Below are 15,913 nucleotides of genomic sequence, written 5' to 3' on the forward strand. Positions count from 1 at the left end.
AAGAATGGAAGTGAGAAGAAGGAGGAGGAGGAGGAGGAGGAGGAGGAGGAGAAAAAAAAGAAGAGGAATTCTAAAAATGGTTCAGGCTTGTTTCAAAGCCCCCTGCTTTCTTCTATTTTGTTTCTGCCTCCTTAAAGTATCATGTACAATGACTATTTTGCTTGATGATATTGTTTAATACTTAAAGTATCTTTGATAAGGATTTATGATAAAACATATTCTGAGAATTTTTTTAAAAAAATTGTAATTTTGAAGTAACTGTAGACTCACAAGAACTTAAAAAATGTCACAGTGTGATCCCACGTGCCCTTTGCTCAGCTTCCTTTGATGTCACAGTCTCACATAGCTAAAGTAGCATCACACTACAGATTAACTTTGGTTTATTCCGATCCATAGAGCATGGGCAGAGGACTGAATGATAAAAGCCTGGCTTTCCTGAGCCCAGCTTGGCAGCTGTGTGTGTCACCGAGCAGCACTGGGTTAACGTGCTGCCATCTTCGGCAAGGCTGAAGTTTTAGTGACACTTTATCTCATTGCTTATTAAAGCATCTGGCATTCAATTGGGCTTTTTCATTAAACGTGGCCAAGAGCTCTTTCCATCTATAGGAAATTTTGCTGTTTTCAAGGCCCAATTATCTGTGCCACCCCTGCTGTGGATAATCATTGTCCAGAAGGAAGAGCACGAACCCAAATCACTCAACTCTTGGCATTATTAGTGTGAGTCTTGTGACAAGGCACGAAATGTCCCTGGGTCTTACTGAATTGTTTCTACATAATTGTTATTGTGAAGATTTAATTTTTTTTTCTAGAAAAGGCTGAACACGACGGTCCTGGAAAGTAGATACCATGAAGTATTTGATTGCCATTTTACAAACTAAGGTTCAAAGATGGTAAATTAGTGATGAGAGGAGTAGAAGCCGTACATGGCGGGGTAGCTGAACGTGTTAGGATGGTCTCTCCCGGGCTATCACATTCCCTTTCCAAAGCACCAGAGGACTGCATCAACACAGCAACTAACAAAGCCAAGCAAGCCCAGCAAGCAGAGTAAGCAATCCACAACTCAGGACAGCAGTGGAGGGTTAGGAGCCTGCCCCGATCTGCTACTGATGATCACCTTGCTCATGTCCTTTCTGTGTGCACAGAAAGTCCCCAGTCAGTTGGAGTTGAGTGATGGGCTACAATAAAGGTGGGCTGAGTTTATTGTGGGTACTAGTATAGGATTTCTCCCAAGGTCCCCCAATTATTCAGATAGCGCGAGCAGCCTAGAATCCCACCCTTCATCTCTGTATCACCATGGTTCCCTCATCCCCCATTCCCACATCCCCAAGGAATGTGGAGAATTTGGAGTTTGCGCCTGTGCAACAACTTACACTGTTTATTGTTTTTTAAACCTAAGAGAACTTAAATGTAAAAGGATGGAGGGTTCTGACATTGTCATCGGCTTTATCACTTTCAGTATTTTGCTCATAAAAATAATTTATTAACAAAAGAATGTTCACATGGGACATTTTAATAGCTTGGAATGTCTTTAGTACCACACCAGCTCAAATTCCTTTTTAGCCTGTCCTGAACACCTTTTATGTATCTGAAATTCTTCATCATAGAACACCTGTTCTAGGAGGATTTCTTTGGGTCTCTCAATCCATGCACTTCCTTCAAATGGAATAGAAAATGCTAAAATCAATATTTCATTTCAAGGGACTCCTGTTGCAAATATCAAAAGCTTGGGCACAGCTCGTGTGTGTGCGTGTGTGTGTGTGTGTGTGTGTGTGTAGCCCTGATCCATTAAGTAGTGGGTTATAATTAGAGAGATACAGTCTTTTGGTGATGAGAAGTTCGAGGTTTTCTTACTGCAGTTACATGTGGGAATGTCATAATTAAGACTGAGGCAGAGAAAAACAGGAGCAGAATACTCTCAGGGATTCCTAGACATTCCTCTGGTTTTGAAACCATATCAGTCTTTGACTATTTAGATTAGTTGTACTGTGGAGAAAAGGAGGAAAAAAATCATCAAAGTATACTATATGCTGTCAGAATTAAGAGATTTAAGATGGAAGGTTATCCTGAGAAATTAAGTAGAATATCTTAGTATAAACAAAACTTTTGTAGACTCTGAGAGCCAGAAGAATATAAACATGCTTGTGTTTGAAATTTGATGATGTTTACTCTCTCACAATCCTAAGGTATTAGGGGGACTCAGAAACTTTCATTCTGTACCAGGTTTGAATTATTCCATTGTTCGAACACACATAAGTGTTTTCTTAGCCCAGACACGACAGTTTAATGAGAGATAATACATAACAGCCCTTTCCCTAGAATTTCAAAAAAGACCTATGGCTACATACACCAAGGAAAATTGCCATTCTATTACAAGCAAAATGACTTTTTATTTTCTTGGCTATCCATGTTTTTCACTGCTTTTTCTTTCTCTTGTTTTTCTTTCAAGGACCTGTGCAAAACCTGGCAGAAGGGTTACATGGCTGCATCCCTGTGTGGATGCAAACCTCAGGGAGCACATTAAGGGTGGCAAAGTGCGACAACCACACAGAAATGAGCCAATATCAGAACTCCCTAGGACCTCTCAATGGACATGCTCCTTGCACAGAATCTACAGTCTTTTTCAATATTAAAAGACTACTTATCAATTTTAAAAGTTGCCTGATATTAATCATGGGCTTAAAACATGCCAGTTTTGCTTAACTTTTGATTATGGCAGGATATTCTAGGACAAACATCAGAAATCTACTAAGCAGAATGACTCTGAAGTAAGACTGCAGTTTTATCAGAGCATGCATTTTAGCTTCAAAGCGTACATGTAAGGAAGGAACATTTGCACTTGTGATTATTTCACAAAACACTAAGGCACATAAAATTAGATGCTGAGCATACTCACAATATTTTCCAATAATGAAGACGCAGAAGAAGAATGGACCAGATGTCATTTCCTTCTTTCTGAGCAACTGATTAATGAACGTAGATAAAATGTGGTCTTGGATACAATGAGTCGCGCACAGCTCACAGTGGTTGTGCTATTTCTGTCCGCTATCTTAGCAGCTAGAAGGCAGTTCTCTCTCTCGCTCTCTCGTTGTCCCTCCCTCCCTCATTCCCTCCCTTCCTTTATCCCTCCACCCCTCCCTCTCTCTTCTCTTGATTCCCTTTTCTGAAAGTCTTAATATCTTTACACACACACACACACACACACACACACACAGAGAGAGAGAGAGAGAGAGAGAGAGAGAGAGAGAGACGCAGGCAGCAAGGAAAGTTTCTGGGAGCACACAGGTCCATTTCCTCTAAACATCTTGTTTCTCTGCCTTGAAAAATCTCCACATACATATACGGACACTGACAGTCAAAGCTGTTAGAAGCAGACTGAGCTGAGGTAAACCCCAAGCAAACTGTTGTGGCACAACTGTAGATCAGGAATTAAGGTGTGACTGCTGTGGCCTTTTAAGTTTATTTGGAAATCTGAGCAATAGATACGGCTCAGAGAAAAAATGGAAAAATCAAATATTTCAAACTGTGCATGTTGGTTTGACTATAGCAGAGACCTTGATACGTTGTGACTGAACAATGAAGTCCTCCTGGCTTCAGATCCTAGGGAGCCAGGCACTCTGGGGCTGGCAGCTATTATCCAAAGCTAGGTTTTCAGGAAGAGAGTACCAGTTCTATAAGACATCTCTGGGCTCTCCTCCGGGCACATCGGATGACTGGCACAGTACCCAGTGCACAGGCCCTAGTGCTCAGCAGGTAACTGCCAAATGGTGATCCTTCACATGACAGTGTTTTAATACTGGCCTTCTGGTGAAGAAGAAAAGTATATAAATACAAGTAACATTTCCGTGGGCAGCATTTTGTCTTAGGCAGAGTCTACAATTCTTATATTTGACCTAGCACTGTATCTCTAGAATTAATGGTTATCCTGCTGACCACCAGGCTTTGAAAGGGGGGGGGGTGGAATGAGGAAGCAGAGGAAGGAAATGTCAGCCAGGAGGGAGTGTGCACAGAACTCTTCGGGATCCCAAAATCTTGCAACCCAATACGAAATATAATGAGTGAATCGTCGAACATACATGTTATATATAAAAGTGTGTGTGTGTGTGTGTGTGTGTGTGTGTGTGTGTGTGTGTAGGGGTGGATACCAGCAGTCAAAGGTTTAAGCAGGAATGAGGGCATGGGACAAACAATGTAGGGATAAGGGATGTGTTAACCAAATTAAGAGTATATAAAGAAGCCTTATGGAACACACTAGGCTAGTTTGAACCTGACTCGCTGAACATAGTGGACAATGAGGACTACTGAGAACTCAAGAACAATGGCAATGGGTTTTTGATCCTACTGCATGTACTGGCTTTGGGGGAGCCTAGGCAGTTTGGATGCTCACCTTACTAGACCTGGATGGAGGTGGGTGGTCCTTGGACTTCCCACAGGGCAGGGAACCCTGATTGCTCTTTGGGCTGAGGAGGGAGGGGGACTTGATCAGGGGAGGGGGAGGGAAATGGGAGGCGGTGGTGGGGAGGAGGCAGAAATCTTTAAATAAAAAATGAAAGCTAATTAAAAATACAACCAAATATAACCAAAGTCCGGCGGCGGCGGTGACGGTGGCAATATACACCTTTAATACCAGCACTCAACTGGCAGAGGCAGGTAAATTTCTGACTTTGTGGAGAGAGCTCCAGGACATAGATCCTGGTGTTTAAAGAGAAGAGTTTAAACTGAGAAAAGCCACATGCATGAAAAATCTACATGGCTTTCCCATGAATTTTGAAAGAAATCTCAGTGTTACCCAAGGCACAGGTTATCTCCCTTTGAGTTGAGGTCTGTAAGGCCCAGAGGCACTCGAAAAGGAATAGGCTATTGCCATTGTTCCTGGTTTTCCACACTCAGTAGGTGGTGAGGTACTTTGGCTGTAGGGCATAGAGAAACAAATCTTATAAAAACAACAGCTATGCTATGTTCAGCAAGTCCGGTTTTATCCCATGCTTTTTCAGACCCAGGCCAGCTGGCCTTGGTGAGTTCCCGATAGAACATCCCCATTGTCTCAGAGTGTGGGTGCACCCCTTGCGGTCCTGAGTTCCTTGCTCGTGCTCCCCCTCCTTCTGCTCCTGATTTGGACCTTGAGATTTCTGTCCGGTGCTCCAATGTGGGTCTCAGTCCCTGTCTCCTTTCATCACCTGATGAAGGTTAATATTCAGGAGGATGCCTATATGTTTGTCTTTGGATTCACCTTCTTATTTAGCTTCTCTAGGATCGCGAATTATAAGCTCAATGTCCTTTATTTATGGTTAGAAACCAGAGCTCTGTCGACCCTGAGCCATGGCCAGTGATGCTGTAAAGCAAGGGGCCATGACATAAAGAAAGGGACTAGGGGAGAAGGAATCATCTGTAACAAGGAGCATGGTTTGTAATTTCCCTCGTTGGTGTGAAAATAAAAGGAGCTCACCGTGGACCAACAAAAAACAAAAAAACCAAAAACCAAACCAAAACAACAGCTATGCACGCTGCTGGGGGAGAAAAGACCTCCCTGGTCCTACCCAGAGCTGAAACCTGCCTGCGACAACACTGACCGTCCAAGACAAGATGCCTGGGCAATAGCGGCAGACTGTGAGTGGTACTAACCACTCCCTTGATTCCCTTGAGGCCGGTTACACAGAAGGACATTCATGCATGGTACTGTAATCACAGTCAAAACTCATGGCTAGGGGAGTGCTGACTTTCTTTCTATGAAAGAAATGTTTTCTACAGGGGATAAAAGACAATTAAAATAACTTTTTGGCTACTATTTGGAAATAGACTTCACATATTAAAGTCAGTGAAATATATATTGTTTTCAGAGGCTGTTCTCTTCAGATATTGGAAAAAGGATGTAAAATAACCCCCAATTGAGAATCATTGGATTTTTGTCAAACATGCTTGAATGATTTGGCTGGATACATGGTGCCACAGCCAGTGCATGGCGAAGCATCCTTCTGGTTTTCCACCCAGACTGGGCGCTGACTTAGGTTAAGAGAGCTATGCCCTCCCTTATCTTAGAGTTGTTCCTCTTTGTAAAGCCCATTGGAGCACTGCCAGTAACAGCAAAGCTCTCTGTCTGAAAACCACTTCTTGCAGGGTGGTGGTGCACGCCTTGAATCCCAGCACTCTGGAGGCAGAGGCAGGTGGATCTTGTGAGTTTAAGGCCAGCCTGGTCTACAGAGCTAATTCCAGGACAGTCAAGACCACACAGAGAAAGCAAGTTTAGAGAAAAAAAAATCAATGAAAGGAAAGAAAAAGAAAATTATTTCTTGTCACAAACCAGTGAGTCGAGCCAGAACAGCCTTCCTGCACAGGCACACTTACAGATCGGGAGACCCTGTGACCTTCTCATCCCTCCCCACCTGGAAGCCCCTGTGCCTATCAGTCACTATCATGATTAGCAGTGGAGACAGCCATTTTGTTAACTTTTTTTTTCTAATTGTAGACCTAAGTTTTCTCAGGATAAGAAGCTAGTGAAATCTCCTCAGAACTTCACAGCATAGAGAGGTTCCCAGAATGATTCGCTAGCCATAAGAAAGAAGATTAAAGTACAGTCCAAGGGCAAAACAAGCATTCTGTCAAGTTGCTCATCATGTGGCTCCCTTTCTATTATAGGTGACAGCTGCCAATCAGCCAAGACTCTTGAGGTACTCATCACTCCCAAGTTCCACCGAAGAGCAATTTTAGCTGTCTTAATTTAGCATTAATCAAATAATTCCAAAATGAGGTGACTTCTGGAGAATGATATTGATAACACTGCAGAACACACAATTGGATGGAATAGTCATAGGTGCAGGGGTTTGAAAAGGTGTTTTATGCAAACCCCAAGCATATTTGTTCTCGATGAAAAGTGGCCAAACCCACTATTTTTGTGGAAAATTTTCTACTAAGTGGTAAACCAAGTCCTAATTCATATGTTGCCAAATGTCCCTTTGAAGGATTTAACGGCGAAGTGGATTTAGTATTCCTCTGTATAACTGATAGTATAAAGAGAACGAGGCATGGCTAAAAAGCACAACTTTCTCTCCCTCTGTGTATATATGGGTGTGCACAGAAGCATGTATGCATCTCTGTTCTTAATCTACCCTTAATTGTAGAGTATATGATATTTGCTAAGTGCGAACTCTGTATAGACCTTAGTATCATCAGCTGTTTTAATTGCTTCCCTCATGATCACGCTATAGGTTCACTCTCCTTCAATTAATGCTCAGCTGATTCAAGTCCGACAGGATAAAACAGCAATATGGCAAATGGACCAAGAGCAAGATGGAGAGTTTTAATCTCGGAGAAAATTGCTTACACGACAGTCGGCTGTTATATTTTGATGTGACTGTGCGGTGTGCAATCGAAATCTTTATTAGAAAGAACAGTCTATGTTCTTCCTTTGAGACATCTTACTGTGTACTCAGCTTGGCCTAAACTCCTGTTCTTACATCCTCACCAGCCTCCAGAGTGATGGTATTGCAGACATGCGCTGGTATAATGGACCGAAAGCATCATCTTAATTGTATTTAAACATAAACACAGCTTGACTTTAGAACAGGGAAGCCTAGGAGAAATGAATGTGAACTATATATACAATTTTAAGGGATTGTTCAGAATCTACATTAAAGAACTAAAATAAATATCAAGTGACTTTAGTTTTAATGATAAATTTGATCAGATTCAACACACCCAAAATACTAATGTTATACTTTGTGTGTTAAATGTTCCTCACAGTTTCGTATGTTTGAACACTTGCTCCTCAAGTGGTGGCAGTTTTCTGGGAGGCTGTGGAATGCTGACAAAATGGGGACTAGTTGGAAGAGGTTATTCATGGGGTAACCAGGCTTTCAGGGGCATAGTCTCTCCTATTCCCTGACTTATCTCTGTTCTAAAATGGCCAGCTGGGAGGAATGTGAGCAGGCTTCCACTATCACAGGTACAAGGGCCCCCATCGTACCTTGTCTGTTGCTGTAGACTGTATCCTAAAACCATGAGTCAAAATAACTAGTTCTGCCTTAACTTACTCGTTGTCAGAAGTTGGGCCACAGTAAGAAGAAAAAATAACTAATATGTGAAGAAGGGAAGCAAACATGACAGTTGGAAATGCACTGTTTGCATGTGTGAAATTCTCAAGGAATAGGGGAATATTGAGTATATTAAAAAGCAAAATAACGAATGCGTTAAACCGGTACCAGATATAGAGTCCTTGCTGTGACTGCCTCACTGAGTGATTCATACGCCTTTGGAACTAGCTTGTGGGAGGAATGTGGAAGCTAAGACCTGAAGGCTGGAGAAGTCCTACAGTGCTGTGAGCAGAGATTAATGGGCCATCTGGAGGGAACTCAGAAGATCAGGACGCAGATAAAAGTGTGGACCGGAAAGGCGGGCCTCATAAGGTTATGGAGAAAAACAAGGGCTCTTTCGGGAACTGGGCTAGATGTCATTCATGTTATATCATGGCAAACAAACCCGGCTGTGAGTATCCAAAAACTCAAGTGATTGTAAAATGAAGAGCAATGGACTAATTTGTTTGGTGGAGGAAATTCCAAGACAATAAATCATGGAGTTGGTGGTGTTTAGACCACATCTACTCCGATTTTAGTGAAAGAGGTTTCTAAAAATTGGAATAGAAAGATACGAATAAAAAAGTGTCGTTGGTGAGGAAAAGAGCATAAACAGATTTAAAGTTGTGGGCAGAGCCTGGTGTTGACTAAGGGCTTGTATTATTGAAGAGATTAGTGAAGTTAAGAAAACCCTCAAGCCGGGCGGTGGTGGCCCACGCCTTTAATCCCAGCACTCAGGAGGCAGAGGCAGGTGGATCTCTGTGAGTTCGAGGCCAGCCTGGTCTACAAGAGCTAGTTCCAGGAACCATAAGCTACGGAGAAACCCTGTCTCGAAAAAAATCCAAAAAAAAAAAAAAAATAAACCCTCAAAAATGCCTTGACTCAGTCAATGAAGAGCTCCAGAGAGTAAACTAATCTGTGAAACTATCAGAGAAAGAAAGAGAGGGAGAGGGAGAGGGGGAGAGAGAGCGAGAGAGAGAGAGAGAGAGAGAGAGAGAGAGAGAGAGAGAGAGAGAGAGAGAGAACAAGGAGCTTCTCCCCTAAGGGCACCCTGTCCTCAGCAGGACTTCCCACAGAAGTGTTACCACAGGGCATCCTTGAAGGCACATAGAGGCCACTGTGGTCCAAGCAGATCTATTTCCAGCTATCAGCAGAAATTGGCATGGTACACACAGTACTGATTTTATAAACACGACAACTCTAAGAGTTAGGGGGTCATAGAGACTTCCATCAAGGTTCCAAAGAGCCACCAAGGTCAGGCAGTATGAAGTAAGGTCAGATTCCCCCATGGAGCTCCTGAGACAGCTACATGTAAAGCTGTAGGGGGAAACAGAGACCCCAGTATCCTGGAGATGTCTGTGGGAAGTCCGCAGAGGAGAATGGAATGTATCAGGAGGAACTGTCCCGAGAGAGACCATGTGTGTTGCAGGCATCACAGCTGGAAGAGTGAGGCTACCGATTCCTATTGGAGTTTGGATGATGCTAGTGTGATCCCACAGATGCCAGACATGGACTTCAAGGTTTGTTTTTGTCCTTCTGTGGTTTTTTTTTCCCACCAAAGATAATGCTTAGTCTGCTTTATTGTGTTAGAAATGCATAACTTAATTAATTAATTAAAATTGAAAATAGACTCTTCTCTCATTCGATACATCCCAAGCATAGTTTCCCTTCCCTCCATTTCCTCCAACTCTCCCACCTCCCCTATCCCACAGACCTACTTCCTCTGTTTCCTCTTCATAAAAGAGCAGGCAACCAAGCATCAGCAATCAAACAGGACAAAGCAAGATAAGATAAGACTAAGAAAAAGTCCTCATGTCAAGGCTGGACAAGGCAACCACGCAGGAGGAAATGAGTCCCAAGAGCAGGCAAAAGAATTAGAGATACTCCATCCCCACTGTTAGGAGTCCCACAAAACACCAAGCTATCAGCCATATATGCAGAGGACCTGGTGCAGACCCATGAAGGCCCCGTGCTTGCTGCTTTAGTCTCTATGATCCCCGCTTAGCTGATTCAGTGGGCCTTGTTCTCCAGGTGTCCTCCATCCCCTCTGACTCCTACAACATTTCCTCCCCCTCTTCTGAGAGGCTCCCTGATCTTCTAGTGGAGATGCCCAATAGATACCTTTCAATTTAGACTCTCTCTGCATAATGTTTGGGTCTCTGCATCCACTCTCATCTACTACCAGAAGAAACCTCTGTGATGATGATTGGACAAGGCGCTAATGTATGAGGACAGCAGAATATCATTGGAATGATTTCATTGATTTTTTATTTTAAGAATAGTCATGTTTGGATATATCTCAGGTCTCTGGTCTGTCCAGTTTCCAGTTCCTGGCCATCCAGGCTGTGTAGGCATGACATCCTTCTCATGGGGTGGGCCTTGAGTTCAAGCAGACATTGGTTGGCCACTCCAACACATTCTGCACCATCATTGCCTTGGAACGTTTCTCAGGCAGCACAGATTGTAGGTGGAGGGCTTTGTGACTGGGTTGGAGTCCAGCTTTCTCTTTCTGTAGTCTGCAGAGTGCTTTCTCACACCAAAGAGATTGCAATGTAAGGTGAAGGCTCCAGGCAGACCCCTGATATTTATTGGGTTGTATGGATGTTGTCCTTGGCAACAAGGCCCTGCTGAGAGTTTTCAGAGAGCCGCCTTCTGTTCTAGCATCAGCCTGGGTTGTTTAAGGATCTCGACAAGATAATTGGTTGGCCAATAACTCAACCAAAGGCAACCCAGTCTGACCACTGGAAACCTTGCCTGGTTACAAAAGATGGCTAGTTCAGACTCCATGTAAATAACTTATTTTTGACTGTGAAAGTTCACATGAGATCACCTTAAGTGTGGAAGAGGCTTTGGACTTTTGGATAAGATGAAATCAAGAGACTTAATGTTGCCATATTAAAAACATTAGTAACAACAATGAAAGTTACTGTTTATTACCACCATTTGGCAAATGTAATGAGATTTTAAGAAGATGAAGTTAGGAAAGTCACCCTTTCCTAAGTAAACAGTTCTTTCAATGGAATCCTTTATATTTAATTAAGATAATCACACTGCCTTCATTTCTCTCGTGGGAAATCTGATCTACTCCAGGCTCAACTGGTGATGGAAGTCTTTCAAAATATTGATGGGTGTGTTGACATGTGCTTGTAATCCCAACATTGGGAGCCAGAGTGGGAGAAACAGGAGTTCAAGGTCCCCTATCTGTTCTTTGGAAGCCATCTCATGGAGGAGGAGGACCTGCCAGTCTTCTCATGGAGGAAGACGCTTCCTTTGACTCGTGAAAAAAAAATCTATATCTGAAGTAGATGTGGGAAGATGGGCCCTCTTTGGAGACTTATTGGGATTCAGGCCATTTTGTAAACAAACTGACCCATCTTATAATTTGTTAGCTAGACTGATAACTTCTGTAGCAGCCCAGAGCCATTACTGGGTTCCTATTTTTTTTCTCTCTGCTCAGTTTCACAATTGAATGGTCTCTTCTTGGAGTGGTTCTGTGGACGCTGCTCTCTGATTTGCCGTGCTGTCCCTTCCTTTCTGTCTCATTTAATGACTTTATGTAGGCACCCTGCCTCTGCTAGGCTGTAGTTAGACAGTCTTTTCTCAAGAATCATTGATTTAGTTAGAAAGCTGTGCACGGCTGCACTAATAAGTAGTCTGACGCTCTTAAATTTCATGGGCGTTCCAGAGATTTTAACAATGTGCATAAAGACCCATCTTATACCAGTTCTTATCAAAAGGCTGTTTTGAACCCTCCTTTGCTACTAAGAGGAGTTTTCAGTTTTATCTGTTACTTGGTGAGGCTAAGACGCAATTGCAAATATAATTGTTTTAAGTCACTGAATTCTGAGCTTCTAGACTCAGTTATTTCTTCTTTCAGGATTTCTATTCTTATAAACAGAGCTGTTACTGTCGTCTGGGTATGGATGTGCAGGCACATGCCATGGGGTAGATGTGGAGACAAAGAGCAGTTTTGCTCAGTTTGTTCTCTCTTTCTAGAGTGCCAAGGATCCAACTTCGGTGTCAGACTTTTGGGGCAAATGACAACTCACCAACTCCTCTCTCTTCTCACCCCTTTGTCAAGTTGGCTAACAGTTAAAAAGCCAATTTATTATTTTTCTTGTAAAAGTGTGTGAATCATGGAAACGAGCATCCGTCATTAAGTTGGTGTGAACTCTAGTCCTAGGATTATAAATTGATTGACATCATCTGCTTGCCAAATTATCATTGGTAACAATGTCAATAAACGCCTATCGTGCTTGACAAGCTCCCTAGTCTGAGAGCCTGTCTTCCTGGCTGTCACCAGTCTTGGTGCTAACACTTCCTGCACACATGTTTTATGTGGGCTATTATATAATGCACCCTATAAACAATACCGTGCAAATGATAACACACCACATCTAGCAATCAACTTCACCGTCATTTAGCATATGCTAGGCTGTGACACATGGGCGACCAGCCCCCGCTCAGAGCTATTCCTCACATTGGGATCCCTAGAGACTCCAGCAGACAGGACTCTGTGCCACAGTTGTGCGTGGGGGAAGTGACAAGCAATGCCAGAGGCTTAAATCCCAGAGGCAACTGTTTAATGAGAGGCCGCTTCTCATCTGTGTCCTCATCTTTAAAAACTAACTTTTTTCTTCATTATTACAGAAATATTCAAGCCTCTTGTGTAGCCTCTCATTTCAATGTTAATGGGAAATTTGATGATAAAATATTACGTGCTAATGAATATTTCTACAAAATTTGAAATATCTTTAATATATGATATGTTCTTATAAATAGTGGAATAAGCCTCTGTATTATATCCTTTAAGAACATGTAATTAATTCCCTAAGAATTTCATACATGTCTTTACCATATTCATTTCTCTCTGCCAGCTGTTCCTTAGATATGAAGGAATTTTTAAATGAGCTACTAACCTAATGGCTTCCCAGTTTGGGATGAAGGAATCTTATGACTTTTCACCTCCCACTGTTAAACATCATTCTCACTACAAAGAGAAAGAGAGAGGAATTATTCTGAGCTGAATATGCACGGTGATGGCCTGGGAATGTGGATTCAGGTGGTCCCAGTCCCATGGTCCAGTGTGGAGGCAGTGGTATGCACATCCATACTCAGTGACAGAAGCCAGTCAGCAATGGAGTATTTTCTCAAGATGTTGGTAGGAGCGTTAGGGAGGCGGGTCACAGCACAGTGTGGGGAATTGTGTGGTGGGTGAGAGAGGATGGCATGCTCAGCTTCTGTGTTGGGAGAAGTCACGTATCCATTGATGCATTCCGGAGCCGTGACCTGATCGTTGAAAGGATGCTAGGTCAGAGCTATTCAGGGGGACAAAAATGAGCCAAGATAAATTGGCTTGGGATCTATGGCATTTTAACTCTTTTTAATCAGAGTTTTAATCATTCACCCTTGAGGCATCTTTTTTTTTAAAAAAAAAAATTACGCTTCATTACATTTATGAGCGTGTTATGTGTGTGGTGTTGGCGCGCTCGTACCTCTGTACGTTTGTGGAGGTAAGGAGACAGCATGAGAGAGCTGGGTCCTTCTCTTGACCTTATGTAGGTCAGGAGATGGCACTCACGGAGTCAGGCTGAGTGGCAAGTGCTTTTCCAGGAACTCCAGCTCACAGCCCTTCCTCCCTTAGCTGTGCTCACAAGCTAACTGCTTTATAAGGTCATCCACTTCCCAGTTTGATGTTCGTCAGGCTCAAGGAAGTGCGGATGGCAGGAATCCAATCCCACTGAGGTCTTCTGCCTCACCCCTGTTTATAATCCTTCACCCCAGCCTTTCTCACCTGTTCTCTTCCTGGTTTTGCTTGGCTTAGAAAGATTTTCTGTGTGCTTTACTAAATGGCTGCTAATGGTTTTTCTCTTTTAAGCTCTGTGCTCTGCAGAGCAAGGAAACATCTTCTAGGGGCTCTCAAGAACTGTTGACATCAGTCCCTGACAAGGCTACATTTTAAACGTAAACTAAGAATTGTGTCTAGGGGCTCATGACCACCAACGGCCTTACTGATCTGAGATTACATTATGAACTTGATTATTATAAGATAATATGGGACACAATCGTTAGTCAACAATTGTCCAAAAACTTGGAGGACAAATTTTTGTTTTAACCACTGTCTTGAAGTTTTCTAGGCCAGTGAGTATTAAAAAAAAGCCATCCTAAATATGAAAAAGACTTACTTGGGTGCTCTTAAGAGTTAGTGGGGTTGGGTGTGTTGACTCGCATGCGCAAACCTAGCACTAGGGAGGTTGAAGCAAGAGAATTCTGTCTTTGAGGCCAGCCTAGAATACATGGTGAGTTACAAGTCAGTCTTGGGTAGATACTAAGACCTTCTACTAAAACCTAATAAAACAGAGTAACAACAACCATAAAAAAGAAGAAAACAAAGTAACAGTGGGAATGGGTGAGAGAAGAGTGGGATAGGGGATGGAGTAGTGATACAGGAAAAGAAACTGTCACAGGAAAACCCAGACATCAATGTGTGGATCGTCAGCCAAGTCGAATGAGGCTACTGTTTTGCCTTGTGAGTTGGTGTTTATAACACACATGGACTGTATCTACAACCATCCCAAAAGTCACCATGCAGATGCTATTAAAACATTATGTAACGATGCAATTAAACTCCTGATTTTTCTACATGAAGGCAGATGATTCTGTTATATTACATTTCCTCTGTGAGTTAAGAATCTTTACACGCTGCTAATTATGTAGCTTGTTGGAGTAAGCAGCCCTGGCCGTGAGGACAAAGACACGCCCTTTCCTTCTCACTTAGTCTTTAGAGGGAATCTCTCTAACTGGAGCTCCAGGGACATCTCGTCTACACTTCAGATAACTTTCTATTACTTGTGTTTGGGTACCAGGCAGTAGCCATAGGAATTTCTCACCTACTGTGCCTTTCAGAGGTTAGCAGACCACAGCCCACAACTCCATTGGACTGTGAAAAAGCTAATGAAGACAGACTCTGGGCTACTTGCTTGCACCACGTCCTCAGGTGGCTCTTCCCTTTCTGCAGTACAAAGGGCGGTCTTCTCCACAGTCAGCCTACCTGTAAACACACGAGTTAGTCACATACTTACAGCAATCAAATATCTTACTGCATCATTTATACACGTGCAAGGCGCATGTAGGTGTTGGGACCAGGTGCGGTGGAGGGTAGATGCTGGGTGCACAGTGACCTCAGTCCTACCAGAGTCCGGCAAGACATGGGATTACGCCAACAAGCCATTTTATTAGTAGAGTCTTAAGAGTCTCCCCTACCAGAAGGCATGTGATGTGACAGAATCGATCTGTCTTCATGTAGAAAACCCTGAGCTTAGGTTGTGGAGTTATATAATGCTTTCTTAGCATTTTCATGGTAACCACTGTGATGGTTGCAGCTACATTCCATGTGTGTCATACACGCCATGTGTTCAGGGGAAGCCAAGCTAGAAACACAATCTAGAAACACCAGGAGAGAAACAGGGACTAGTGAAGGCAGTGATGGAATGAAAAGGATAGCTGGGCTCCAGATCAACGACTAGCTAGGTTGCCTTAGTGTGCCGGACCTCTTGCGTTTGAGGTTGCTTTGGACAGATGATGAGAGATCTCAGACATCCTCTGGTACTGAGTAGCTGTAATGGAGCTGGAGGAGAAGAGCCGGGGAAGATGGTGCTGTATCACAGGACTGGGAAGAACAGGTGGAATATACAGTGTTTGAACGTAGGCGCTCCATTCCAGTCCACTCAGCCAGCAGCCAACCCTGCCCATTTTCACATCTACCGTGGCCGCCCACAAATGGCCTACCTTTGTGTTAGCAACTATTCATTAGCTCCAACAATTTATTCATTCTGTTAATTTTGGCCAAA

At 43.0% G+C, this 15,913-nt stretch overlaps 1 protein-coding gene across 1 annotated transcript in view; it reads right to left on the bottom strand.

The window, feature by feature from the left end:
• Rxfp1 (relaxin family peptide receptor 1) overlaps positions 1 to 3,059 on the bottom strand; it is an 85,430-nt gene extending 82,371 nt beyond the window's left edge. Inside the window, exon 1 of the mRNA XM_005344126.3 lies at positions 2,894 to 3,059. Coding sequence (XP_005344183.1) covers positions 2,894 to 2,942 — 49 coding nt within the window. The 5' untranslated portion in view covers positions 2,943 to 3,059. The remainder of the gene's footprint in view (positions 1 to 2,893) is intronic.
• Between the last annotated feature and the right edge of the window lie 12,854 nt (positions 3,060 to 15,913).

This window comes from Microtus ochrogaster, chromosome 1 (assembly GCF_000317375.1).
Source record: "Microtus ochrogaster isolate Prairie Vole_2 chromosome 1, MicOch1.0, whole genome shotgun sequence".
Taxonomy (NCBI): Eukaryota; Metazoa; Chordata; class Mammalia; order Rodentia; family Cricetidae; genus Microtus; species Microtus ochrogaster.